The 27,807-nt window shown below is 28.6% G+C and overlaps 4 protein-coding genes across 7 annotated transcripts; 2 read left to right on the forward strand and 2 right to left on the reverse strand.

Moving 5' to 3' along the window:
* Positions 1 to 3,226: 3,226 nt before the first annotated feature.
* LOC129619144 (uncharacterized) lies at positions 3,227 to 5,565 on the reverse strand. The gene is made up of 3 exons (XM_055534238.1): positions 5,144 to 5,565; positions 4,067 to 5,083; positions 3,227 to 3,905 (listed from the first exon to the last, which is right to left on the reverse strand). The coding sequence occupies exons 2-3, from the start codon at positions 4,093 to 4,095 to the stop codon at positions 3,227 to 3,229; spliced, it is 708 nt and encodes a 235-aa protein (XP_055390213.1). The 5' UTR covers positions 4,096 to 5,083; positions 5,144 to 5,565.
* Positions 5,566 to 11,120: 5,555 nt separating this feature from the next.
* LOC129618797 (ubiquitin conjugation factor E4 A) lies at positions 11,121 to 14,956 on the forward strand. The gene is made up of 6 exons (XM_055533801.1): positions 11,121 to 12,668; positions 12,723 to 13,071; positions 13,134 to 13,553; positions 13,614 to 14,007; positions 14,068 to 14,230; positions 14,287 to 14,956. Exons 1-6 carry the CDS (start codon positions 11,282 to 11,284, stop codon positions 14,685 to 14,687), a joined length of 3,114 nt encoding a protein of 1,037 aa, XP_055389776.1. The 5' UTR covers positions 11,121 to 11,281; the 3' UTR covers positions 14,688 to 14,956.
* An 11-nt stretch (positions 14,957 to 14,967) lies between these two features.
* LOC129618798 (mitochondrial inner membrane protease subunit 1-like) lies at positions 14,968 to 17,219 on the reverse strand. Of its 4 annotated transcripts, XM_055533803.1 has the most exons (5): positions 16,795 to 17,219; positions 16,604 to 16,733; positions 16,505 to 16,547; positions 16,346 to 16,448; positions 14,968 to 15,439 (listed from the first exon to the last, which is right to left on the reverse strand). In XM_055533803.1, exons 2-5 carry the CDS (start codon positions 16,703 to 16,705, stop codon positions 15,010 to 15,012), a joined length of 678 nt encoding a protein of 225 aa, XP_055389778.1. In that variant the 5' UTR covers positions 16,706 to 16,733; positions 16,795 to 17,219; the 3' UTR covers positions 14,968 to 15,009. The 4 variants fall into 4 exon arrangements, with proteins under 4 accessions (XP_055389778.1, XP_055389780.1, XP_055389777.1 ...); XM_055533805.1 differs by having other exon boundaries at positions 16,505 to 16,557; positions 16,618 to 17,218; XM_055533802.1 differs by having other exon boundaries at positions 16,604 to 17,218.
* A 6,579-nt stretch (positions 17,220 to 23,798) lies between these two features.
* Positions 23,799 to 25,129, forward strand: LOC129619027 (ubiquitin fusion degradation protein 1 homolog). The gene has a single exon (XM_055534088.1). The coding sequence runs from the start codon at positions 23,929 to 23,931 to the stop codon at positions 24,838 to 24,840; it is 912 nt and encodes a 303-aa protein (XP_055390063.1). The 5' UTR covers positions 23,799 to 23,928; the 3' UTR covers positions 24,841 to 25,129.
* Positions 25,130 to 27,807: the final 2,678 nt, after the last annotated feature.

Genomic DNA, 27,807 nt, shown 5'->3' on the forward strand with positions numbered 1-27,807 from the left:
GTGAAAGTATTTGAAACTTGTGTCTCTTCTCGTATAATGATTTTCATAAGATGGAAAAGCGTTGATATGTTCTTTAACTTTCAATACCACATCATCAGATATTAGTTTGCCGTTTCCGTCTCTTAAATCTTTAAATTCTGCCTCCGGATGATTAATTTTTCTTTTCCTACAGTTACGAGAAAACTTTCAGTTTCACCGAAGCATTTTCTGAAGCATCTTTGACACAATTCTACTTTTTTGCTTGATACATGATACGAGTACCTTATGAAATATTTTCTATTTCTAATTTTGTTTGGGTTTTTAGGTTTAGTTATAGTTTTTGTATCTTCTATATTTAAAAGAGACGAAATATAAAGAATTCGTTCATTATAGGTTCGTAAGTTTCAGTACTTTTCAAACAAATGTTTTTGGTCAACAATAGAAATTCTATCTTTACAATTCTATCTTTACAAAAATTTCTTTTAAAGTTATAAATTTTGTTGCTGATACAACTTTGCTTTTATGCTTGTAGGATTGTCCAATGTTTCTTTTAAGTTTACGAATTTTTTGAGAATCAATTTTCGCTGAAACATCAAATTCATCTTCGTCTTCTACCGATTGCAAGACATTTTCTTGAATTTGTTTCCCTAACACCGAAGTATTGCCATCTCTACTACTTGTTTCAGATGAACTTTCACGTTGGGAAATATTAAAGCTGGGATTTGCTAATGAGTCATCGGAATCCTCTATGTGGTCTAATATTTCTTTATTAAAGTCTGAAACATTTTTTGAACAGAAAGGTGTTGCTTTAGGAAAATATGTTTTTTGTTTGTTGACATTAGCGGTAGAATTATTTACTTCAGCTGTTTATACAAAATAATAAGAGAAAACCGTAGCCCATAATTTATTATTTATTCATAATATGCACAAAATTTAATTACACTAAACTAATATAATCGTTTAAAAAATAGAGAAAAATAAACTTCTGATTTTTTAAAATATTATAGTCTGTTAATATAATTATGAAGATAATAAATAAAGCAAAAATTTATTTTTTAATATTAGACTTATGTACTCCTACTATTATATGTAAGATATTAAAAATTTAGTGTCATTTAAACAATTATAAAATTTTAGAATGATGATGCTACATTTATGAAAAAATCGTAATATTCAAAATATTTGTCACAATTTGTACATAATAAATCTAATTTAAATAATTTTTAAAAGACATTATGAATAAACTTACCATTCTGACTCTGGCGACTTCCAACAATTTTTCTAGCCATTTCTAACTTAATTTTCGCTCTGGATGACATTTTAATTTTTGTTTTATATAATATAGTAATATAAATTAGCTTTCAATTGTATTTTTTTTTTTTAATTTGTTTTCGGCATTTTCCTATAGAGTAGGTATATAATTATATAATTATAATAATAATTTACACTCACATATTTGACCAAACTCAGGAATAAAACTGAATGATACGTTCAATGTAAACGCTTAACGAAACTTATGATTCAGTTAAAAAACCGTTAGAATTTTTTATAAAAACTTAAAACGATTTAGGTTACTGCCAAAACAAGATTCAGTTTTTTATAACCGCTTAACTCTAATAAATACTTGTAAAAAATTCCAATTTAATATAAAAGCTTATCTCGACATAAGCTGTTATATTTTTTAAAACTAAATATTTTCCGAAGAAGTTTTGATATTTTATAATAACTTAACTTGAATTAGAAAAATTTAATAAAATATCATACGTATTTTCGTTTTCTTAAGTGAAGTTAAGTCATTATATTTTGTGCAGATATTCAATTAACAGAGTTAAGCGAATATATCAATGGGAGTGATTACACGCTCAGTTTTAACGTCAGTGTTTCAGCGCTGAAAAAGTGACAGGTGATTACACTATCATTTTTAACTGAAGAATTTAAAAGATGCCAGTAAGTGCAAAAAGTAATTGAAAAGTAGAAATTGGTAGTGAAACACTCAACATAAATCAAAATGAGAATGCTCAAGAACGTTATGATTGAAATTATTTATGTACATTATAATTATAATAATAATTAAGATATATTAAGAATATAAAAACTAAGGAATATAAATTAAAATAAAGGTAAGAGTTTTTAATTAAATTTATCTTAGCAAATTTTAGAAATGGATATTAAACTGCAATTAGCGGCCGCGTTATGTGCTCGGAAAAAACAATTAGGAATTTTGTTATTGTCACGAGAAACAAAAAAAAGCGGAGATGGATGAAAGATTATAGGAAACAAAGAAGAGAAAAAAGTTTTTTTTTTTACTACAGGATGAATTTAGATTAAGGGATGCAGACAGTTCAAAAGTGTTTTGAAGAAATATTAGAACATGTCCTCATATTGAAAAAATTAACACAATTATGAGATGCAATACCAGCTGAAGAAACCTTGGCTGCAACTTTAATATATTTGGCAACTGGCGAGAGTTTCAGAAGTTTGGATTCCCAGACCAGACTTTTACAATCTCATTTATCAACAACGATTGTTAAAGTTTGTGAATTGATATACAAAAAATTAGGTCCCCACTATATGAAAGTAAATACCTACTCTAAGTACTAATAAGTATTATTACTTTACTAAATATTAGAGGTTGTTATGAAATTCAAATTATATGTATTACGTATTTTAGTTTCCAGAGACCATTAATGATTGGAAAATAATTGCTGATAACTTTTACGCTAGGTGGCATTTCCTTTATGCTTGGGTGCAATGGATGGAAAGCATATTCCCTTTGTAGCTACAAAACAGGATAAAACTGAATTTAATAACTATAAAGGTTTATTTTATCAATAGAAAAATAGCTTAAAAAAAGTTTTTCTCTTATATTTAGGTTGTAAGTTCTGCAGTTGCAGACGCAGACTTTAAATTTATTTTGGTTGACGTAGGCTAAAAAGGTAGGATTAGTGATGGGGGAGTTTTGAATAGAAGTGATTTAAGAACAATTATCGCAAATACTTCGAAATATTTACTTTTTTTATTTTATTTTCAACTACAAAAATGCCTAAAGAGACAAGTCTCATAAAAAGCTTTATAAAAGCAATATAAAGTATGTATACAAAAACTTCATTTACTTTTAAGTACGTATCAAACAAAAGTGCAAATAAAAGAGAAAAAAAATGATAGACTTTGTTCAAGTTAATTTAGTTATAAAATTTTTTTGCAAGAAAAAGCTAATCTTAAATCCATTTATTAGTTTTAATAGAAATTAGTTTTTTAGTTTATAATTATCGAGTGTCTTCATATTTTCAGGAATTTCATTATATAATTTAATTGCCTTATAGATTGATGTTGATGTTCCAAATTTTGTTGTGTTCTTTTTGGCGAGATGAATCTGTTGTTTGCTTCTTGTATTGATTTCATTATGATCACTTCTTGTCGTAAGTTGAGTGGTAGAATGTAATTCGCCATTAGAGATATCGTGAATATACAAGATCAGTTTGTATTTAATAAAATCTTGTACCAATAATATCCTATTCTGGCTATGAATAAATTCGGTATGAAGCTTGTCGCTGTTTTCTTTGGAGAAAACACCCCATAGTATTATAGCATAGCTCACGTGACTGTGGAAAAGTGAATAAAAGACGGACGTCTTCACGTTGTTTGGCAAAAAGTATGCAATTCTTTTGAAGACACCAGCAACAGACAACAGTTTTTTAAATAAAAACGTTGTATGTGTTTTCCAGTTGAGTGCCGAATCAATCCATAGACCAAGATATTTAAAGTTTTCAACTTGTTCTAAAATTTCATCAGAAATAACGATTTTTAATGGTGGGGCAGTGGGACTGATAATCATATATTTCGTTTTCTTTATATTGAGTGTCAATTTATGATTTTGTATCCAAACTACTAACTTTGCTAGGTTTTCGTTGATTTTCTTTTCTAAGCTGTAATAATTGATATCATTAAACACCAAACATACGTCATCAGCGAAAGGGAATATTTCTGCTTTTTTTTTATTGGTGTGATTTTTTTATTGAATTTTTGCATTTATGCCAACTTGATCTATTCCCTTCATATAAAACAATAAAGGCCCTAGAACACTAACCTGCTGTACTCCATAAGAAATTGACTCATTCTGGCTTTTTGTAGTCCCTATTTGACAAAATTGGATGCGACTATTTAGATAAGAATGAAACAACTTATGACTTGTTCCGCGAATTCCAAAGCTATGTAATTTTTTCAGCAATATGTCATAGTCAACAGTGTCAAATGCTTTCGTCAGATCCAGGAATACAATAGCCACCATTCTTTTATTATCTTTAAATTTTTGAACAGAAGATAACATGCCGACTAAAGCAGATTCGGTACTGGACTTTGTTTTAAAGCCATATTGCCTCTTTGGCAACAAACCAAGCCTTTCAAGAAAAGATGACAACTGTCCGTTGACTATTTTCTCCAAACTTTAGACAATACCGGCGCAATATAAATTGGTCTATAGTTGTTTAGATCATCCTTATTGCCCGACTTAAAAATGGAGACCACTCTGGAAATTTTTAGCAAATCTGGAAAAACACCCTCAACAAAAGATTTATTAATAAAATTACAAATTGGGTTACATAGTGCTTCATTACATGCTTTCAACATATTTGTGGACATATTTAAAGAATCGACTGAGTTTGAGTTGTTTAGTGATTTAATAATGCTGAATACTTGACTTTCTGTATTGTCACAGTATTTTTTTGCTAATATTTTGCCCATATTGGCGAAGTGTCTGTTGAGCTCGTTGATTTTTTTAACAGCCTGTGAATCAGCTAAACCTTTTAACAAATCAACATTATTCTTTTGCCTGTTATTACCATAAAGAATTTCATTAATACAGCCCCATGTCTTTGACGAGGAGTGCTGATTTAAGGTAAACTTGTTTATAAAAAATTATATCTTTTGTTTCTTTTTAAGCTTGTAAATCTGTTTCTGAAATATTTATACTGTCTTTCAAGGTTAGTGTTCGTTTTATCTTTAATCCATTTAGAGTACCAAAACTGCTTAGTTTCCAATGCTATCATTAATTCGCTGTCAAACCAAAGCTTTTCATTTTTTGATTTCATCGACTTGACCCTTGACGCTTTTGAATTTAAAATTGAAGTATAAAATTTTTAAAGTTTCATTATTAATATTGATTTACCTGGAACAGAAGTTATTGGCAATAATAGATCCCTGCCTTACGTATTTGTCGCTGATGACGCTTTCCCTTTAGAAGAGCATATTATGAAACCTTATCCATACTCAACACAATCTCGAACAGAAAAAACTTTTAATTTTAGGCTAAGCCGTGCACGACAAAGCGTTGAATCGAAATTTTGTCAGCGAGATTTAGAGTTTTAAAAACAAATATAGATCTTCACTCTGAAAAAGTGAACCGTATTACACAAGCATGCGTAGTTCTCTACAATTTTCTATTGAAAAATAACTCAAGGTAAGTTTAAAACGTAATTTTTTGTGCTAAAATCATTAATTTCCTTTTATTCTGTAGGTGTTTAGAAAATTCCCAGTGTGCTGCAAGCTCTATAGGCGTTTCATCTAAAACGGAAAGAATGAGAAATCACTCTCAAGTTGCCAACGAAATAAGAAAAAAATTTGCTGATTACTTTATTGAGGAAGGTCGAACTGACTGGCAAGATCTAGATATTATCTAGAAAAAAGTAGAAAATGTTTTTTTTTTATAGCTAAGTAGAAGATAATACTCGTATGTATGTAAATAACTAAAAAACAAATCTTTTTTATTCACTATTGAATGTAACAAAATTAATAAGGTGTTTATTTCACAGCAAAACTGGTTTTTGATTCTCGAAATATTTTACTTTATTGGCACATTGTCCAAAAATGGTACAGAATTTCTAAAAAAATAACAAAAAATATGATTGATGAAAAAGGAAAATCAAAAACTAAATACCTATTTTTTAATGGATTATAAAATGAAATCTTCTTCAATAATATCATCATAATTTTCATCATATAGCCCTTCCATTGCTTGTTCTACAAAGTTTTTAGAATTAAAGTTAAATCGTTGTAACACCATAATTTTGGTGTATACTCATCTTCTACACCTGATCCACTTTTTTCCGACTTGATAATGAGATTTTTTTCTTTGTTATATTGTGTTTTTAAGGTATTAATTTTCTTTTTCAAATCAGTTATAGTGGCACTACTTTTTACATTTTGCATTTCTTTGCAAAGTTCGTGATAACAATTTTCTTTAGCTACTCTATTTAAATGACTAGGATGATTAATGTTAACTATGCTTAAATATTTTTCAATTTTCAAAAAATTTATTAGAACTGAGGTTTGAATTTTATTCCACAGCTAAATATACCTAAGCTTAAATCATGTTTTTTGCAATTTTTTCTCTCCAAATTCAACTTACTATTATCTTTGAAAATAATTTAATTTTCTGTTTAACTTTTTATGATTTCAATTTAAATTTTTTAACAAAAAATAATTTTCAAAACAACTTTTTTAAAGGCAACAAACACGAAACGACTTTGTTAAATTAATTTGACGTTTTAGTTTGAAACATTAAAAATAGAATGTGAAACAATGAAATCGAAATAACTAAAGAAAATTTAAAAAAACGTTCTTCAGTTTCTTCATGTTTTTTACAACAAAATACATGTGACTTCAGCTAAAACTGGCGTTAGAACTACATGCTCAGTTTTACCCCCAATGGCAATATTTCAGGACTGGAAAATGCTATATTTACCAAAATTTGACACAAAATAAAGTTTTGGACGCTGAATTCAATGGTGCTTCTATCAATTTTGTCTTATCTCGACTTAAGCGGTTTTGCCACAGATATATTGTTATTAACATTGTTTAGAGTTGTTGAGTAAAATTGTCAAACAAAACTGACAACATAAGAAATTTTTTGACAAAATATGTTCGTTTTGGAGGGCAATAAATAATTGCGATATTCAATTATTCAAAGAGAAAAAAAAATAATTAGTTTTATATTACAAATGATTTGAAATATTTTTTAGTTTTTACGTTAAAAAAAAAACTTCAACTTATCGTTCTTGCAAATTATACATATTTTATAGTAGAGGCCAGATAAGAAAATAAAATAAATGCGCCCCTGTTATGACATTGACAATGCTCGGAGCAAAAAAAGAGACAACTTTGAAAAAGTTTGGCTTCATTGTTTTTCCAAGATGCTCCTTTCCTCAGTATTTCTTATTCGTTGACTCTCACTGTAAACGTAAATTGAATTACGACAATAACATTTCTGCGACAATGAGCTTCTGTCAGTTTCGTTCTCGCCATGTCGCAGCAATTACAACGAAATAAAAATATTATTTTGAAAAAAACCAAGAAATTAAAAGTACTAAAAGAAGGAAAAAAACACAGTGAAGCCAAAAACTTTATGGAAGTCTCTTGCTTTCTAAGCACTCTCAAATTAAAATTGACATGAAATGCCTAAAAAATTTTTTGCCTTGGAAAAATTTGGCAACGCTGAAAAAGAGGTAAACAAAGAATTTTTTGTGATTTTGTTTTAAAAATTAGTGTAATTTATGAATAAAAAATTATAAAGCATTTAGAAAAAAGTATTAAAAAAGCTATTATTTAATACAAACTTATAAAAAAATATAAATCAAAAAACTAATAAATTTTTTTTGGAGAAACAAAAAGCATAGTTCCAAATCGTTATTTCCATTTGAAAAATCAAATGGATGTTTTCCACCATATGCATGTGAATATTATTTATTTTAATAAATAAAAGAAATATTTATTCACTATTGTTAAGTATAATTCATAATTTGTAAATTTATTAAGTTTTTAATTTTGAAAAGAAAACCTTGTGTTTGTTTTATTTTAGACCAAAAATTACTTCGAATAAAATAATTTTAGCAAGAGCGGACTTTTTTTCTAACCGAAATTAATTTGTGTTTAATAGAATACACTATATAAACAATATTTAAAATAATATTTGAAATAAACTAGAAATGATGATATAAAAAGAAAGTGGATTGCAGAATGAAAGTAAATAAAGCGGATTGAAGATTCAACTATTCTTGCTTACATCACCGTTGTAACAAAAAGTACATTGCAAGTAACACCGAAAGCAGTACAAAATATCATAAAAAAAATGTTTATCTCAAGCGCCGAAAGCTATTGTAATACAAAAATATGAGTGTAAATTTAGAGTTTGTTCGGAATTATCAAATAAAAGTTATACGATTTTGTCAAAATCGAAAAAACATCAAATTTAAATTTAATTTTTGATACTTTTATTATATATATGTATCCCTTTTTTTTAGACATTGTATTATTTTGCATTTGAAAACTTAAAAATCTTGATGCTTTGTATTATTTCATTCAATTGCTTACTTTAATAAGAATTTTTTTTTATCTAAAAGGACGAATCACTTCACTGAACTTAGCTAGTTAGTTCACTTCTTCAAAAATGAATCGTTCATCGTTCACTTAGAATTCCAGTTCTCTTCTAGTTATTAAAAAAAATTACTGCATATACATATTTTATTTACAAATGGTAATTGATATACAATTTATATTTTTCCTTATATTTTCTGTATTGGTATTACACAATACAAATAAAATTGAACGACATACTAAATAACGCATATGCAATACTTATAAAAACGAACGATATACTCCAATATAGAATTTTGATAAAAGCGAACGAGAAGTGCAATAAATGAAATACTATACACACAAAAGTGACTGAATCAGTTGCCAATAAAAATACAATACAAGTAAAATTGAACGATATACTAAATCCAAAGCTAATAAAAACGAAGCACATACTCCAATATGCAATATTGATAAAAACAAATGAGCATTAAAATAAATGAAATTCTATACACAAAAAAGTGACCGAATCAATTGGCAATATAAATACAATACAAGTAAAATTAATCGATATATTAAATCCAATAAAAAGAAAAACGAACGAGAATTGACCAAATTAAAAATCTACCTAAATAAGAAAATTTAATGATTGGACCAGTTGATTCAAATTGAAAGCTACCTGTACGAAAAAAAAGAAGCATTGAGCTGGCTTACTCTTCAATTTTATGCATAAATAAGTCTTATATTTATGCATAAAATATTTGGAAAAAGATAACAAATATGATCGCTTATTTACTTAAATATTTTGAATAAAAGAAAAAACTAAAAAAAAATTAATCATTATAAGTTAACGTTCTACTAAGGATTAAAATAAAAGATTAAAGTAAATTAAACAAAAGTTTACAAAAATTAAGATAGGATTTCAGTTTTTTTCGAGGATTAAAAGTAAAGATAATTATTTTTATTCTATAAATTTCTTATAAATAATAAATTTAAGCTTAAATGGTTTAAAATTTTTATTTCTTGAAATTTAAGAAATTATTTATAATTTAACAATTTTTTAACTAAAAGTTTTCAAGAAAATTTAAATTTTCCTTTGCGTTTTAAACTTTTTAGTTTATATTTATGTAAGTAGAGACATTTTGTGGTTCAAAACTTATTACTAATTCACAAAACACATTACATATGCTTTTCTTTAAAAATTAACCATAAATACGAATAGCCATATAGTTATAACCAAAAAACACGCAATTGAACGATTGAACGAGGATTTTATAATCGGTCAGTTAAAAACAGTAGTTCGTTGAGAAGGAATCTCTGAAATAACCGATATTGCCCATGACTCCTTACAGCTGAAATAAGTGTATAAAAAAAAGTTACCCAGACAAATTAAACATAAATAATGTGATTTTTTATTTTCTTCTTCCAGATAACGTTTTTAGATGCTTTCACATCTAAGTTTTTGCAATTAGATTTAACCTATATATATATAGGTCAACCTATAAATTGTACATAAAATAAAAATATAAAATAAAGTTGAGACCTAATGAAAATATAAAATAAACACGCTCCTGTTACGACATTGATGCTGCTTGGAATAAAGTTTTAAGACAACTAGAAAAAATTTTGCTTTATTTTTTATTCCAATCTTGACTTTCTTGGGTATAGCTTGCAATGTGCTTTTTGTTGATAACTATGATGTTCGCAAAACATTTGTCAATGTTAAATGTTGTTGTGGTAACTTTTTATTCATTTTTTGAATTTTGGATACAAATGCACTGCACCAATCGGCACGATATATTTCTTTGATGATTCCTTAATCTTTACTCTAGAAAATGAATAATTAACAAAGCAATTCACATTTAAAAAAAATTATTTATTACATTAGGTAAAGCATCTGGCATTAAATAAATTTTACCATATAATTTCCTTTTATATTTTTAATGTAAATGTTATGAAAGCAAAATATTTTGACTTAAACTCCTTTACTAATAAGTGAAACTCTACTTTTTTTCACTTCATCATTTCTAAGAAAACTGTTAATATTATATAAATTAGTCCATTTTAAATCTATATATATATATATATATATATATATATATACATTTTATTAAACACAAACTAATTTTGTTTCGAAAAGGAAGCTGCTTCTATGCAATTATTTTATCCGAAGTAATTTTAGTTTAAGTTTTCACATATTCAATATATCACCCGGGGTTTAATCATACATATATGGTGGAAAACATTTATTTGTTTCTTTAAATGAGAACAATATCTGGGAACGTAATATACGATTTTTTTAGGGTGTGTAAGCGAGATATCTTATCTCCCTGATATTTTATAAATTTACAACTTATTGCATTCAAAGGTATCGGTGCCGTCTTTATAAATTTCTTTGATAAGAAAAAGAGAAAATGTTCTTTTTGAAGAATTTTTATATGTGAAAATGTTCTTTTTGAAAACTAATATATTTTTATGATCTTCCGTATGACATTCCATTTTTAAAAATAATGTATTTCATACAGTGAAGACATAAAAAGTGGTTTCACATAACGACTTGCATTATTCGTTGACATAATGTGCAATTAAGCCTTGCCAAAAACACTTGCTTAGTTTGTTGGCAAAGTTGGCAAAGGTGGGAAGTGTGTCAGCTATTGATGTCGTTGTTTAAATTATTAATCACATTTATTGCATATAATTTTGGTAGCACTCCATCCATTCAGTGATCTATAGTGATCTGTTACATTTTGTTTTTTAATTTCTTTTTCATCTACTACTTTTAGCAAAAGCTGCCACACGTAATACGTCACAAGAAAAATGTCAATCCATTTTTAAGGGTCTTTTGGTCTTATATGGCTAAAAAGTGATAAATAAACTTTTAAAAAATATAAAATGCCAAAACTTGTTATTGATATTATTTAATTATTAGTGTACTTGAGTAAAAACGTTTTATGCTATGTCAGATAATAATGGTACAAAACCAATATTCAATGTCATTAATGAAGAAAATATATCAACGACTGAAAAGAAAGAAAACCATTACACAAATACAATGAGTATCTTAGAGAAAAAGATAAATAACTTAATCGAGTCCATATTTCTTTTTACTCTCGATAAAAACTCTGCAAATGATAGCAAACAATTAATTTTTATGGAAGAAGTTGGAGAGCAAACTGGGTCGAATATGCTTAACATTGACATACTTGAACAAGCTTTATTTGAACGTCTATTACTACAAGCGCCGGCAGACTATTTAATTCCAAATGACAAAATACTTGATGATACTGCTAATGTTACAGAAACTAAAGTTATTCATTATTTATATAGGTCATATTTAATGTGTTACCAATATAATGGTCTTGACGCAGAATTAAGCAAAGTGTGTCAGGAAATTAAGTCGTTAATTCTGAGAAATGTGTCCACTTCTATGAAACAACCAGATCTCTATGAGGGGCAGTCACTATCTTCACAATGGTTGGAGCTTTTAAAAGACCCTTTTGATCCAAATTATAATATAATCGCTAGCTTTTTAAGTGAAACAACAAAAGAAATGTATCTAGACGACGAAGCTAATGCAATGAGTGCATTGAAAGGGATATTCTATCCAATGTTATCAGAAATTCAGAAAGTTTTGCGTGCTGCCAGTATGATTTCAATAGAAAAGTGGATAATACCAGCGCTTCAAACATTTATTTCTGATAAATCTGTTCCTCAATTAGGAGAACTCTTTATGGACTTCACAACTCCAAATCCAGGTTCCGAAGGAGTAAGATACGCTGAAACTTTATTAGGACAACTCTTATGTATATCAATTTTGCCAAAAAAGCAAAATGATCCTTACGAATATTATGATAACTTTATGGACTCTTTATCCACAACACTTAATGATTCATTATGGACTTATTTGAAAAATCACTTAGACAAACTGCATACCCTATTTAAGTCAATTTTACTCTTAGGAGGATCAGCGAAAAGCAAAATACTAACATGGATTGGAAATTGTTTACATGTTAATACTCCAAGAGGTCAAATATGGAATACTCATAACATATCGGCTTTGGGTAATTTAACAAGTGCAAGCGATGCTTTTATGATTAATCTCTGCGGAGTATTATTAAGATTATGTGTACCATTATTTAAACCCGGCTTTAAAGTGTTGTTAGTGGATCCTACATACTGTGCTGTTACAGAAAATGATAGATTGAAAAAAAACGTCCATTTAAAAAATGTTTGCGAGGAAACTTGCCTTTTACCAGTAGAAGAAAATCAAATTCGAATTACTGTTGATAACTATAATTTTATAAGCGATTGTTTTTTCATGACCCATAAAGCAATCGATTTGAGTAAATTAATATAATATAAGATGTATTTCTTTTATTCAATATATGTTTTTTCAGGTTATAGAGTTTGCATGGAAAAATTTGCTCGGATGAGTCGTGAAATTCATCGCCTTCAAGGTGCTTATCAAGACACTATGGAACAAGGTGCAGTAGATGTTGCTCAAAATATTATGCAAATGTTAACGTCTCAATCACAACAGTTTCTTTGCTTAAAAAACACAATTATGGAGCCTTGCAATGATCAACTTTTACTCCAATTTTATGAAGCCACTGCTGTTTGGTTGATAGAAATAACAGCCAAATCAGAAAATGATTTGAAAAATATGTCTGAAATTAAATGTTTCGCCCCAAAAGAAAGACAAAATATATCATTACCATTAAATAATAAGGAGCCTCACTATTTGAGGTACGTATTTGAGTAAATAAATTTTCGAACAATTCTAAATGAAATATTTTTCAAAAATTTAGATCACTCCCAGAACATATTTTGGAAAACATTGTTGGCTATATGACTTTTGTCCGCCATTTTAAAAATCAAGCAATTGAACTTGATATCCCAGTTCAAAATGAATTATTTAGGACGATTTTAATTTTCATGGGGAGTGTAGATCGTGTGCGAAATCCTCATTTACGAGCAAGATTAGCAGAAGGTTTAGAAAGTTTGTTGCCAAAAGATACATCAAACACATTTAGAAGTTCGTTTAAAACCAATTTGTTTGATTGTCATCCCGATAGATTAGAGATTATCGCCAACTTATTAGATGTATTTGTCAGCATAGAAATGACCGGACAATCAGTTCAATTTGAACAAAAGTTCAACTATCGTCGCCCTATGTACAGGATAATGGAATTTTTATGGAGCTTAGAAGAACAAAAAGAAGTTTTTAAGTACTTATATATACATTTGTATCCGTTGAACTTTAGTTAATTTAAAAAGAATATTTTCAGAACGTTAGCTATAGAAGCTGTAAGAAATATAGAAGCCGTGAAACCACCTATATTTTTACGATTCGTGAATTTATTAATGAATGATGCAATCTTTCTTCTTGACGAATCTTTGTCTAATCTACAACAAATAAGACAATTGCAAGCTGCTCAAGATGCAGGTGAATGGGATAATCTGCCACAAAATGAACGACAACAAAATTTTGCTAATTTACAGCACTTAGGCATGATAACAAAATTTGACAACATCTTAGGCCGCGATACTATTAACATTTTAAAGCTTTTAACTAGTGAAATAAAGGAGATATTTTGTCACGAATCCATGGTTGATCGCATAGCCTCCATGCTAAATTATTTTCTTTTATACTTGGTTGGGCCTAAAAAAGGAAATTTCAAGGTATGTAGGCATTTATAACTTTTTTCAAATATCAAATATTACTAACTTTTAAAATTGTAGGTTAAAGACAAAAAAGAATTTGAGTTTGATCCTGCAAATACTGTCATGGAAATTTGTCGAATATATGTTAACTTAGAGGGAAATAAAAATTTCTGCTTAGCCGTTTCTCAAGATGGTCGATCTTATAGTGGTGAACTATTTGCTTTTGCGGAGCAAGTTCTAAGTAATATTTTTACAATTCCTCTTTTCATAATTAATTTTTTTTTGTTTGAATTTTAGTTCGTATTGGTGGCGGTCAATTAATTGGCGATATTAGAGAATTTTCGGATAAAGTCAAGCGCCTTGAAAAGCAGCATAAGGAAGATCAACAGGCGTTGATTGATCCACCAGATGAGTTTCTTGATCCCATAATGTCAACCCTTATGATGGATCCAGTTATTCTACCAAGTTCCCATGTTACTGTTGACAGGGCCACAATTACTAGACATTTGTTGAGTGATCAATCAGATCCTTTTAACCGCTCACCTTTAACAATGGATCAGGTGAAATCAAATGCAATATTAAAAAATGAAATTGATGCTTGGATCAAAGAAAAACGTCATGAATACAGTGAGAAGCAATTACAAAACACGAATAAGCAAATACAAGAAATTTTAAAAAATGAAAGAGAAACAGAATAACAAAATATAACTTTTTTGGGGTTTTACAATTTTTCTCTTCTATTCAGGTTTTTGTTATTTTATGCTTTGTAAATGAAGATGAATTGCAATTGATGTATGCAAAAATGTGTTACATACATAATAGTTGAATATATTTGTAGGTGTACGTGTATATATGCATATAGTTTAACATTCGTCTCAAATTTTAAGTTACAAATACATACATATATATACAATTTAATATAGACACATATTTTACAAAAATTTAATAAATACTATCAATAACGACACTCAGTTTTGTTTTTATGAAAATTTTTATTTAAAACTAAACAACACTTTAGTATTATGACGAAAGAAATTTAATTTGATCAACTGGCCAAACACGCAAAATAACTCGGCTTTTTATCAAACCAATTGGCACTGGACCATAATATCTAGAATCTGAACTATTTTTGGTATTATCACCTTCAATCCACACATGTCCTGGAGGAATAACAATTTCAGCTAAGGGAACTCTTTTTTCTACATTTGTAACTGTTTCATCTTGTACAATTTGTATCAAATCTTTTGATTTTGCTGATAAAGCCTTATTTGTTGAGCTAGTATTGTTGGGTGATCCGATTTGGCTTTTCAACTTTGATGTGTTATTAATAGTTTTTAAATCATCATCACGAATTTCTGTTGCATATAAATTTCTTTTGTAATGGTTAATTGTTAAAGACATCATGAGATCCGTGCGTGCAATTATACGATCACCCGGAAGCCCAATAACCCTGAAATATATTTTTAGAATTTGTAATAAACGAAAGGTGATTTCAAGAATAAGATGGTTATTACTATATGAATAGTAACCTTTATTTTTTTAAATTGAAAAGTTTAGAAACAAATAAAGTTGTATAAAAATTAACTATATTATAAGCGTTAAAAACTATTGATAGAATAGTCTAATTAATAAATTAATATATTTAATAAGTATGTATCTATTTGTTTGACGTTTATTTGTTATAAATTAGGTACACGCTTATTATAACAAATGGGCTGGTATATTTAAATTCTTTTATTTAATTCCAATGTAAAAAAACTTGGCAAATATGTTTTAAATACAGTTTTTATTTGCTAAAGCTCTTGAAGTTATCTTGCTTCCTAATTATCAAATATAATTTTAATTACAATACCATACTTTAAAGTGCTGTTCAAAATATGTTATTCTCGGTAATTACTCAGCTTCATCAGAGATGTACATATGAATACCGGTTGTCTGAGACTCGATGTGATCCCCGAAGCAAGGTGATAAAATGACTTCAGACGAACAAAAAACACCTAGTGATATTTTAATTTTTGGGTCCTTGTTCTCGAGTTATGGGGCCTCAAATTTGGAAAATGGCAAAACCTTTAATTTTTACATTTTAATAGATAATTCGGGAAACACCACATGTAAAGCCAACTTTGTATACTTAACAAAAACACGAGCTATAAATTAAGATGTAACAATTAGATGCTTTCCAATATTCCAAATTCGCGGAACAAGGACCCAAAAATTAAAATGTCACTAGGTCTTTTTGTTCGTCGGAAGTCATTCTATCACTCTGCTTCGGTAATACCAGCGTGTCTTGGACACCTGTATACATACATATTTATTTTTGAATATATATATATATGTATATATTTATTTATTATACCTTTTACATATATGCTGCTGAGGGTTTGTAGGACATTTTGCAATTATAATATCCCCACGATCTATTCTGTTTAATCTTGGTGATATTCTATCTGTCAGCAAAACTAAAAAATTAAAATATTAACTTCATTTTTTTTGACATGCCACAATCGTTTGTTACCATTGTTAGAAAAGAGAGTTGGTTCCATAGAAGGACCAGAACACTGAAATAACCTACGCATAAAGATTCATTCGATGAAAATCATAAAAAATGTCATACCACAACTAAATCACCAATATATTCAAAGGTACAATGTGCTACGCAACCATACTGTATAATGTAACCTGCGACCCCAAGTGTTTTTGTTAAGAACTTAAACATATTAAAAACAAAAAATAACAGCGAAAAACTAAAATGTATATCTTTTAAAGTTTTTTTTGTTCAATAATTCAAAGCAAATTTTATCACACGTATTCTACTTATTCAGCTTATGAAACAGAATTTCCCAAAATATATTTTATATGAATGCCAATGTTGACTGCTTGAATAAGCGCCGTTCCAACCTCCTTCATTCAACTTGCAGTTTACATGTACGACGAAATCTCAGATCGAATCTATGAGAAAGTCTGATGACTGTTTACATATCAAACTGAAATTATCTGCTGGGACTCAATTTTTTTAAAACTTCATATTTTTTTTTTTGATTCAAATTCAAATTACAATATATACAGTAATGTTTAAAATTTTTGCAATCGCTTAGTTTAATTTAGCTTCTACCACGTCTGACAGGTGTTTTTGTTATATCAAGGTTTACACTATTGTTTTTAAAAATCTGGCGGAAAATTTAGTGATAATCGGATGGTTTTTTAGTTTTTCTATGGGATTCGAATTCGATTACACATCAAATTTTCATCAGACCAAATTTAAGATGCGTTTCCTCTCAGTATTCGAATGTTCGGACAATTTTTTAACCAATCAAAATGTTTCATTTCACTAATCCATATGCTAAACGAAAATGGCTTGGCCAACGAATTAGAAATACTAAAGGAAGGAGCATCTTTGTTTCTTTCTCGCTTACACTCACTACAAAAACGTATGTTGAAAAAAAAAAAATGAAGCCTAACCAATTAGAATTACTAAAAGAAGGAGCATCTTGAAAAAAAACAATGAAACCAAATTTTTTTTAGTTGTCTCTTTCTTTGCTCCGAGTATTTATTTTATTTTCTATTTTGGCCTCTACTATAAAATATGTGTAATTTGTAAGCAGCATAAGTTAAAAATTTTTTTTAAAGGAAAAACTAAAAAATATTTCAGAATATTTTATTTTAAATATTTGTAAATTTAAACAAAACTCATTATTTTTTTTCTCTTTGAATAAATTTATTTTATGAATTATAAAATTATAAATTTTGGCAAAATATTTGAAAAGCAAACTTGTTTGTTAATAATTCCAATTCACTTTCTCTGCATTTCATTACTTGTAAAACAACTGTAATTATATAAAAGAAGATCAAATTAAAATATTGTATGTATGCTACATTTTATCAATGTTTTGCTAGGCGAACACAAACTAATTTTGCTTAAAAAATATCCGATCCTGGTAAAAGTATGTCATTCAAAGAAATTTTAATTTAAAACGAAAAAAAAAGATGTTTTCTTTGCAAAATAAAAAACTATTTCTAAAATAATTTAGAACTATACAACAGATATTTCTTTTTCAACAGATTTTTTTCTTTTTTTCACTTGTTATATTTTTTTTATAAGTTTTTATCAAGTTTTTTTTTTTTTTTTTTTTTTTTTATATTTGAACTTAAACTGGCCTAGGGCCAACCATCAGTTTTTCGTTGTAAGCTTATTACTAGATGTTTTAACTATAACATCAGACACCCAACGGTGAACTGACGCAACCTCTGGTAGACAATATGTTGCTAAAGAAGGTCCAACGGCTTTTTTCTTTTCAGGCGTCGTGTGATCCCGGATGTATTGGTCAACTTCGATGCCTCCGTGTTAATATGTTCCTCCAATTTAGCAGCATGCTTTATCGCAAGCCTTTTAATTTCGTCGATGACCCAGGGAATGTTCAGATCCCGGTGTAAATCACTGTTTCTTACGTACCATGGCGCATTCACCATGTTACGTAAGACCTTGTTTTGAAAACGTTGAATTATGTTTATGTGTTGATTAGCGGCACAGCCCCAAAGTTGAATTCCATATAGCCAGACTGGTTTTAGCACCTGATTATAGACAAGTAGCTTATTTTTCGTTGACAGTTTTGATTTGCGACCGATCAGCCAGTACAATTTTCTATATTTCTGATCCAGCTCTTTTCTCTTAATTTTAACATGTTCTTTCCACTTTAATTTCACATCAAGTGTCATGCCCAAGTATTTTGCGGTTGATTCGTGTGGTACAGGTACTCCATTTAGGTAAATAGGAACGTGCTGGTGTATATGCCTATTTGTAAAGTTAATGTTTGTTGACTTCGCCTCGTTAAGTTTTATTTTCCACTTTGTAGTCCATTCTGAAATTTGGTCATTTGCATTTTGCAATTTTTTAGAAGAATCTAAATAATTTTTGTCAACTGCTAGTAAGGCTGTATCATCTGCGAAGGTAGCAACGGTGACCCCTTGAGGAGTAGGAACGTCACTGGTGTACAAAACAAACAATAGTGGGCCCAGTATGCTGCCTTGTGGAACCCCCGCATGTATTTCTTTTAATTCCGAAAAATCTTCCCCCACTCTTACCCTAAATAGTCTGTCGTTGAGATACGATTTTATTAATTCGACAAATTGAGTTGGTAGAAAGTCATGTAATTTGTAAATTAATCCTTCGTGCCATACACGATCAAACGCCTGAGCTACATCAATCAGCATCGCTGAACAAACCTCTTTTTCTTCCAGAGCCTTTTCTATTACGTCAGTGATTCGATGGATCTGCTCTACAGTAGAGTGTTTTTCTCTAAAACCGAACTGATGGTTTGGAACAACGTTTCTTTCTTCAATCAACACTTTCAGCTTCCTCAGAAACAGTTTCTCAAACAGTTTAGAGACCACTGGGAGAAGAGAAATGGGGCGATATGACTTATACTCATTTTGCGGCATGCCAGGTTTCAGCAACATGATGACTTCAGCTACTTTCCAGGACGTAGGAACGTACTTCAGTTTAAAGGCGGCGTTAAACAGGTAAGTTAGCATTTTAATAGCCCTAGCTGGTAGGTTTTTCAGCACCTCAGATGTTATTAAGTCGAAACCAGGAGCTTTCTTCGCTTTAAGACTCTTTTTGATCTCGCGTGACACCTCCTTATGGGTTATTACGCCTATTTCCTGATCAGCAGAATTTTGAGGAGATGCGACGTTCACGTTTGAATAAATCTCATTTGGTGTAAATATTTCGGCTAGATGATTTGCAAAAACCTCCGCTTTTTCGGCGTCGGATTTGGCCCATGAGTTGTCGGATTTACGAATCGGGGGAACATGCGTGATGCGGTTGTCAAATTTCTTCGTTTCCTCCTATAATGAATGCTCTGAATTGTCTTTGGGTGACAAATTCTCAATATAATTGTTGAATGACTGTTCTTTAATTAACTTAATTTCTTCTTTCAGGTTTTCCGTTAGTCTATTCAGGATGAATTTGTGTGCCGGATCTCTGGTTTGCTGCCAACGCTTTCTTGCTCGTCGTTTTTCCAAAACCAAGGTTCTAATTTCTAGTGGGTAATTAACTCCTTTTGTTTTTTGTTGGACTATATGCGTACTACTCCATGCGGCCTTTTGCACCAATGTGTTAAAATTTTCCGCTGCTACTTCCAAGTCGTTTTTATCAAGTAGTATTTTTTTTTTAACACTTATTATTAAATATTTAAAATTATATATTAACTTATTTAAAAAAGGGTGTTAAAAGAAGAATATTAATTTATAAAAACTTATAAAAATATAAAAACAAAAAAAAAAGAGTGTATACGAGTTGTTCTAAATTGTTATTACCATTTGCAAAAACAAATGGGAAAGAAAAAATTTGTTTTTGTTTTGTTTTAAATTAAAATTACTTTGGACAACATATTTCTATCAGGACCGAATTTTTTTTTCAAGCAAAATGAGTTTGGGTTTGATAAACTGCAGCATACAAACAAATATTTTAAATAGTCTTTTTTTTTGTATAATTACAGTTTTCCTAGAAATGATGAAATGAAATATATTTCCCTTTATAGAGTGAACATATGGTCACTAAAAAAATATATGAAAGAACGAGCATCTTTGTTTCTATCCCGCTTGCACTCCCTAAAAATTTTATCTTAAAAAAGATAAAAACTTCAGGTATTATCGTTTCTTTGTTCCAAGCATTGTCAAATTGAAGCTGACGCTTAATGCCAGATGTTTTTCTCCTAGAAAAATAAGTGACGCTGGTACAAAACGTAGACAATAAAGTGTGGTTTATGGAACAATTTTATTATTTAAAATACATATATAAAAGTGATAAAGAAGACTATTACTATGCAAAAAGTGATTAAACAAGATACAAAAGTAATGGACTAAACAGATTTTTGCATTCTAAATTATAAATTTTTATATACTTTTTATAATAATTTGCAAAACATTCAATGCAAATTGGAATTTGACATGAATTACGCAACATTGTCGTTTTTTTTGAACCTCTGTCTGAAATTACTAGTTCTTCAGGTGGTGAAAATAATTTTCGAGGAAAAAAATTTTGGTCTTGGTTCTTCCATATAATAGATTAAGATTCATTGTTGTTTTCTATATTTGGTAATAATTGAATTTAATCCTTGAGATCAGTTTCTTCACCAGCAAAACTGTCGGATCAGCCACAGAATGATCATCAACCATTCACAATTTCTCTATTTGCTTTTCGTTGTTCACAACATTTTGATAGCTTTCCTTGAATTCGGCTTTCTGAAAGAACATCGACTTAAGCAAAGTGTAAAAATCGTTGTAAATTTTGTTGGGAGTTTGAAACAGTGGGAGAAATTATGCTATCCAATAGCAAAGTATTTATATACCTATTTTTATTCATAATGTTATAAATAAAAGGCAAGTTACCACCTCCAGCAGTACTTATACAACCCTATACAATCACATTGCCGTCACCCGTACAATAATTGTTGACAAAATATTTTCTTTATTGAAAGCAGTACAGTAATACCCCGCACTTACGTACCCTTTGGGACCGGAGCCTGTACGTAAAACAAAAATGTACGTAGAATGAATCTACTACTTTATTGATGAATAATATGTTTGAAACAAACTAAAACAATAAATATATAAATAAAAAGAAAAAGAGGGATATTATGTATGCAGTTTTATACTTTTATTTCATACGTTTTTATACTATATTTAACACTTAACGTGTATTAAAAAAACAAAATAATTTTGGACAGCTTTCCTGAGGATAACAGTAATTCAAATTTAATTGCTCCATGATGTAGAGAATGATGTATCATCTTCATCTTCATTGACTTGTTTTGACTTGTTTCTACATGCATTCACTCATAACAAAATTTAGGTTTCATAGAAATAATGTACAGACATACAAAAACACGTTGTTACAAGTGTACATTCTCAATTTGGTATACATAATTGTTTTTTCCATAAATTTCAAAACCAGAAAAAATGTACTTGTACGTAAGTGTGAATCATTGTACGTATAATGGGCAATTGGGGACAAAAATGAGATGTACGTAAGTGTGAGGGTACGTAAAACGAGCGAACGTAACACGGGGTATTACTGTATTTGGTTTTCACCACACTTTTGAATGACCATTATTACAAAAATTATAATACTCACTTTCATCACTAAAAATGACGTTATTCCAAAAATCATTCGATTTATTTAAGTGCTCTTTAGCAAATTTAAGCCGTTTTCTTGTGGATATTTGATATGAAAGATTTTTGTCAAGGTCCATTAAAATCACTATTTTGTAAAATATTTCGAATTGTTTGAGGATTGCAATTCTTCTGTGCTAAATCTTTCATTTTTTGCTCAATAGAAAGAGTTGAAATTTTTGGCTCTTTTTTTACTATGTTAATAATAACTCGATCTCTTTAGAAGTGAATATTTTTGGTCGACCACTTCGTTGCTATTCGATTTTCTTAGTAAATTTTTATCTCAATTAAATTACCCATTCCTGTTGAAATTTCTTTGCTTCTGCCCATATTTTTGTATAACAGTTATTAACAAAATAATAGAATATTTTTTGAATATTAATAAAAAAAAATTTTTTTAACAACTCTGAATCATCGGAATTATTTGAATACCATAACTAAGTGAAAACTTTTTTGATCAAAAATTATATTTAAAATTCTACTTAAAGCGGGGATTTCCCTATTTCGTCCAACTACTTTTTAATATAACATAAACTTTTTTGTTAACATCACAAGGAGCCTATTTATTTTTAAAAATTAACTCAAAAAATGCATTTTTAGGAACTTGAAGGTAAAACATTCAAAGTGTTTTTTGGACTGACTGTATATGCAGAACTAAACTGTATTGAAGGTAAAACATGAAAACTTTTTGGACTGACTGTATATGCAGAAAAATTCATAAATTCCCCTCATTAATATGTACATAAGAATTATGTTTAATATAATAATCATCACATTTAACAGCCTCACCTAACAAACAACAACACATGAAAAATTCTAATACAAATCTGTCACATTCAGGTAACTAAACATTAAAAATAGTACTAGTTAATAATAGGTATAAATCACACAATTCAATAACAAAACCACAAAACTTTATTTTGTTTACTATATATACTATTTATGTTGGATTTATTGCTTCGTCAGTTTAGCGATGAACTGATGTATTTTACATGAAAATTTGGAATTTTGACATTTTGTTTATTTTTAGTACAGCTTTTTTTCTCTCTCAAAAAGTTAAATCAACTTCAACTTTAGTGCGGAGATTTACATTGTATTAACTATTTAACCAGTTATTACAATTACATATAATTCTTGTCAAAAAAGTAATAAATGCATCACATTAAAAAAAAAACGATCAGCTTTTTTCAGATGAACCAATGAACAATCAAGAGAAAAAATAGTTCGACTACAAATAGCTCTGCTCAAAAACGACGAACCAATGCATCCAGCTTAATTGTTGATTTGCAATGCTTCATTACGCGTATACATATGCAGACTATTCAAGTTAAGCTAATAATTTTATCAGATCAACTTGACTTGAAAATTTTATTCAAGTTTATATCAGGTCGAAATTCGCTTGAAACCGTTTTTAAGCTGCATATAAACGCGGTATTATATCATAGTTACATATATTGCTTTTAAAATAATTGATTCAGTAATATAAATTTTCTTGAAAAATAGTTTGCTAGTACAAAGCTAGTTTATTAAACTGTGTGTTAATAATTTGACTGCAATTTCTTTTGTACGAAGTCTGTTAAATGCACTACAATCATTTTTGAAAGGTATGTCAAGCATTGACGCAAAAGTTGTAGTGTAAACATAGCTGCTACTCAATGTATTTCACTTTATATTACTTGCAGAAATACATACATATATATATGAGATTTACTGAATTTTGCTTTAATTTTCAATTTTCAGTTTAAAAATAATTAAAAACAAAAAAACATGTTTGCGGGTTTTAATATAATGTTTCCTGAAAATGCTAGATTTTTTCAAAAATTTAAATGTTATTCAGTATCAATGTTACCTGGAAATGAACGTCAGGATGTTGAAAAGGGGGGCAAAATTATAATGCCACCATCAGCTTTGGATCAATTAACAAGATTAAATGTAGTGTACCCCATGCTTTTTAAGCTGACTAATAATAAGAAAAGTCGAGTCACGCATGCCGGTGTGCTAGAATTTGTTGCAGATGAGGGCAAAGTTTATTTACCATATTGGATGATGCGAAATTTATTGCTGGATGAGGGTGACCTTTTGCAGATAGAAAATATATCGCTCCCCGTAGCAACCTTCTCAAAGTTTCAACCACAAAGCATAGATTTTTTGGATATAACTAACCCAAAGGCAGTTTTGGAGAATGCTTTAAGGTATTTTTCTTGTCTAACGACAGGAGATTCGATTGCAATAAAATATAATCAACGGATTTATGAGCTATGCGTCTTGGAAACACGGCCTGGAAATGCGGTTAGCATAATAGAGTGTGATATGAATGTTGAATTTGAAGCACCATTGGGGTATAAAGATCCGAAAACTGAAGAACGGAAAAAGAATGAGGAGCAGTTTGAAGAACCCATGGAAGAAGTTGAAGAAGATAATAAGTTCACGTTTCGTGGGGAAGGTGTTCGTTTGGATGGCAAAAAGAAAAAGGAAACCCAAATTGATATAAAAGATGTTGTGAAAAAAACTCAAGTTAGGGGTATTCCAGATTATAATCATCCCAGTGGATTAATAAAATTTAATAGGAGTATAAAACCTATAAGCGATAGAGTGAAAGAATCAGTAGACAAAATCGAAGACGACGTTTCTGACGCATTTCATGGTTCTGGGTTTTCTTTGAAAAAAGGTAGAAAATGAATAAAATTGAATTAGATATAAACTACTCAAAATGATTTAATGATTTTGCAAATATCAAAACATATTTATACAGGGTGTCTTAAACTTGGTACGTTCCAAATATTGTGTCAAGAGAAAAAACACTAAATGACCTCACTGAGTTGTGAAGTCTCAAGTATATTTTTTTGAACACTGCAATTTTAACATTTTCATTTATAATTTGGGAAATATGACAAGCAAATAAATGAATATGATACATTTATTTTAAAGCACATGAAAGTCCTCTTCTAGCCGTGTATTACTCGTCTCAAAGATTTTTATTTCCAAAGATATTTAAATACAAAATCAAAATTCAACAAATTTTCTTTTAATTGTTATTTGCTCAGTATAATACACTAGTACAGTTTTTGCAATGGGAATTTATGTCTGATGTTTTGACTTCTATAAATTTACAAGACAATATTTAAATGTTATTACTCAAAATTATGCATTGTTAACATGTAATGAAGCACATTAACCTTAGCATCATTTCAAATATTATTTATAAAATATTTCAAAAAGTTAGAAGAAAATGGCCGCGAATGAAGATTTAAAATCAATTTTTCAAATAAAAAAAAAACTTACTATAGACATAAGCTTTTTCACAAGAAATTAATTATAATCTAAGTTATGTACACCATGCAGCGTATTTTATTATTGTACCAGGAGTGCAATTCCTGAATATAAAGGACATAGCTAATTTTTCATTAAATCTATGATAAAATCTGATGAGCATTTGCACATCAGATTCATTTTATGTAAGGTTGTCAAAGCTTCAACAGCAGGTCTATCTAGGATAAGAAAGTTTTTAAAATCTTTTAAGAACTTTATAAAGTACTAACATGCAAACTGTCTGGGATAATACTTTTTAAAAAAATGAGAGAAAATGATGACATTCTCATTTTCTCGTTATTTAAAGTAATGGCTTTATATCTAATCTAACATAATGTCTTTATATCTAACAAGTCCCAATGCTCAGAGAGAAACTTGAAAGCACGACCTTATTTTATATGGCCTTTTTTAAATCGAAGTGGCTATTTTTTGAGAAGAAATATTAAAATAAATTCACACTTATTATAAAGCAGGTAAAATTTAGAACATATATTTGAAAAATCAAAAAAATATATTAATATTTTCATTGATAATTATTTTAAAATTTTAAAAAAAGCGGAAAAACAACAAACACAACCTTCGCCTTCAACGTTTTATGTTACTGAAAGCATTTCATTTTTTTTAAGTGAACAGCTTTTTTTTCTCATAGGATAAGTTAACTCAAGATATGGGAAGTACCTGTGGTGTCAAGTTGAAAATATAATTAATGAAAGACAATTATTAAATATTGGTATAAATACGTAGTAAAGAAAAAATTTGAAGAGGGAATTAGAAAATAATATCTAAAATACAATCAAATATTATTTGTTAAATACAAATTTTATATAAACTTCAAAATTTTATCTCTATTTTTATTTGAAAAAAATATTAAAAACTTACTATCATTTATATCAATTACCTAAGAAAAAAAATATTTAAAATGTTTGGAAAAAACAATGATATATTTTTATGACCGGATTTGAATATTTTTCTATTTTTGAAATAAATGGTATTTTACCAAATGGCTCAAAAATTCCGACTGTAAAATAACAGGTATTTTAAAATTTTTGTTCTTTATGTAAAATTCTTTCCGTTTAGAATTAAGATAGTTCATACATACACATGCAGGGACATTTTATAAATAGATTGCTCTTGTTTACCTGCTAATAAAATATGAAAAAAGAACACAGCAAAATTTTTGAAGCACTCAATATAACATGTTTGAAATAATTTTAAAATAATTATTTAAAAAAAATTTATTGGAAGTAGGTACATACATATTTATTTTTAATAACTTAAAAACTAACTGAAATTATTTGAAACAATTTTATAAGTAATGTATAAATAACCGAAATGAGATAATTCAAATTGTTGAAATGTGTCAACCTATATTACTTTTATTAACATTTTTGTTAGCCGACACTACTCAACTTACCTTATTGGAAATATCAATTTAAAATTTTTTATCATTTTTTCTTTCCTCCTACCTTTCTTTCTTTTTCGTGCGATAGAATTTAAATGGGAAGCTTTTTAAAAAATGTGTATAATATCCTGAGATTTTTTAAAATATTAATCTCTTTTTTACGTAAAAAAAAAGAAAAAAATAATAAAAAATATGACACGATCAGTGGCATTTAAAGAAAAAACAAACAACGAGGCCAAAAATTCGTAATATTTCGTAAAAAAAATTGAGTATTGGGACTTGATATAAAGACATTATCTAACAAGTCCCAATACTCAATTTTTTTTGATATTTCAGTATAGTTTCAAATGTTAATGAGGAAGGATGTATGATTTTTCATGCACATTTTGTATTTCCCAATAAGGTAAGTTGAGTAGTGTCGGCTAACAAAAATGTTAATAAAAGTAATATAGGTTGACACATTTCAACAATTTGAAATATCGCATTTTATTTATTTATACGTTACTTATAAAATTGTTTCAAATAATTTCAGTTAGTTTTTAAGTTATTAAAAATAAATATGTATGTACCTACTTCCAATAATTTTTTTTTAAATAATTATTTTAAAATTATTTCAAACATGTTATATTGAGTGCTTCAAAAATTTTGCTGTGTTCTTTTTTCATATTTTATTAGCAGGTAAACAAGAGCAATCTATTTATAAAATGTCCCTGCGTGTGTATGTATGACCTATCTTAATTCTAAACGGAAAGAATTTTACATAAAGAACAAAAATTTTAAAATACCTGTTATTTTACAGTCGGAATTTTTGAGCCATTTGGTAAAATACCATTTATTTCAAAAATAGAAAAATATTCAAATCCGGTCATAAAAATATATCATTGTTTTTTCCAAACATTTTAAATATTTTTTTTTCTTAGGTAATTGATATAAAT

Source organism: Condylostylus longicornis, unplaced genomic scaffold (assembly GCF_029603195.1).
Source record: "Condylostylus longicornis isolate FDR11 unplaced genomic scaffold, ASM2960319v2 ptg000010l, whole genome shotgun sequence".
In the NCBI taxonomy this organism is placed as follows: Eukaryota; Metazoa; Arthropoda; class Insecta; order Diptera; family Dolichopodidae; genus Condylostylus; species Condylostylus longicornis.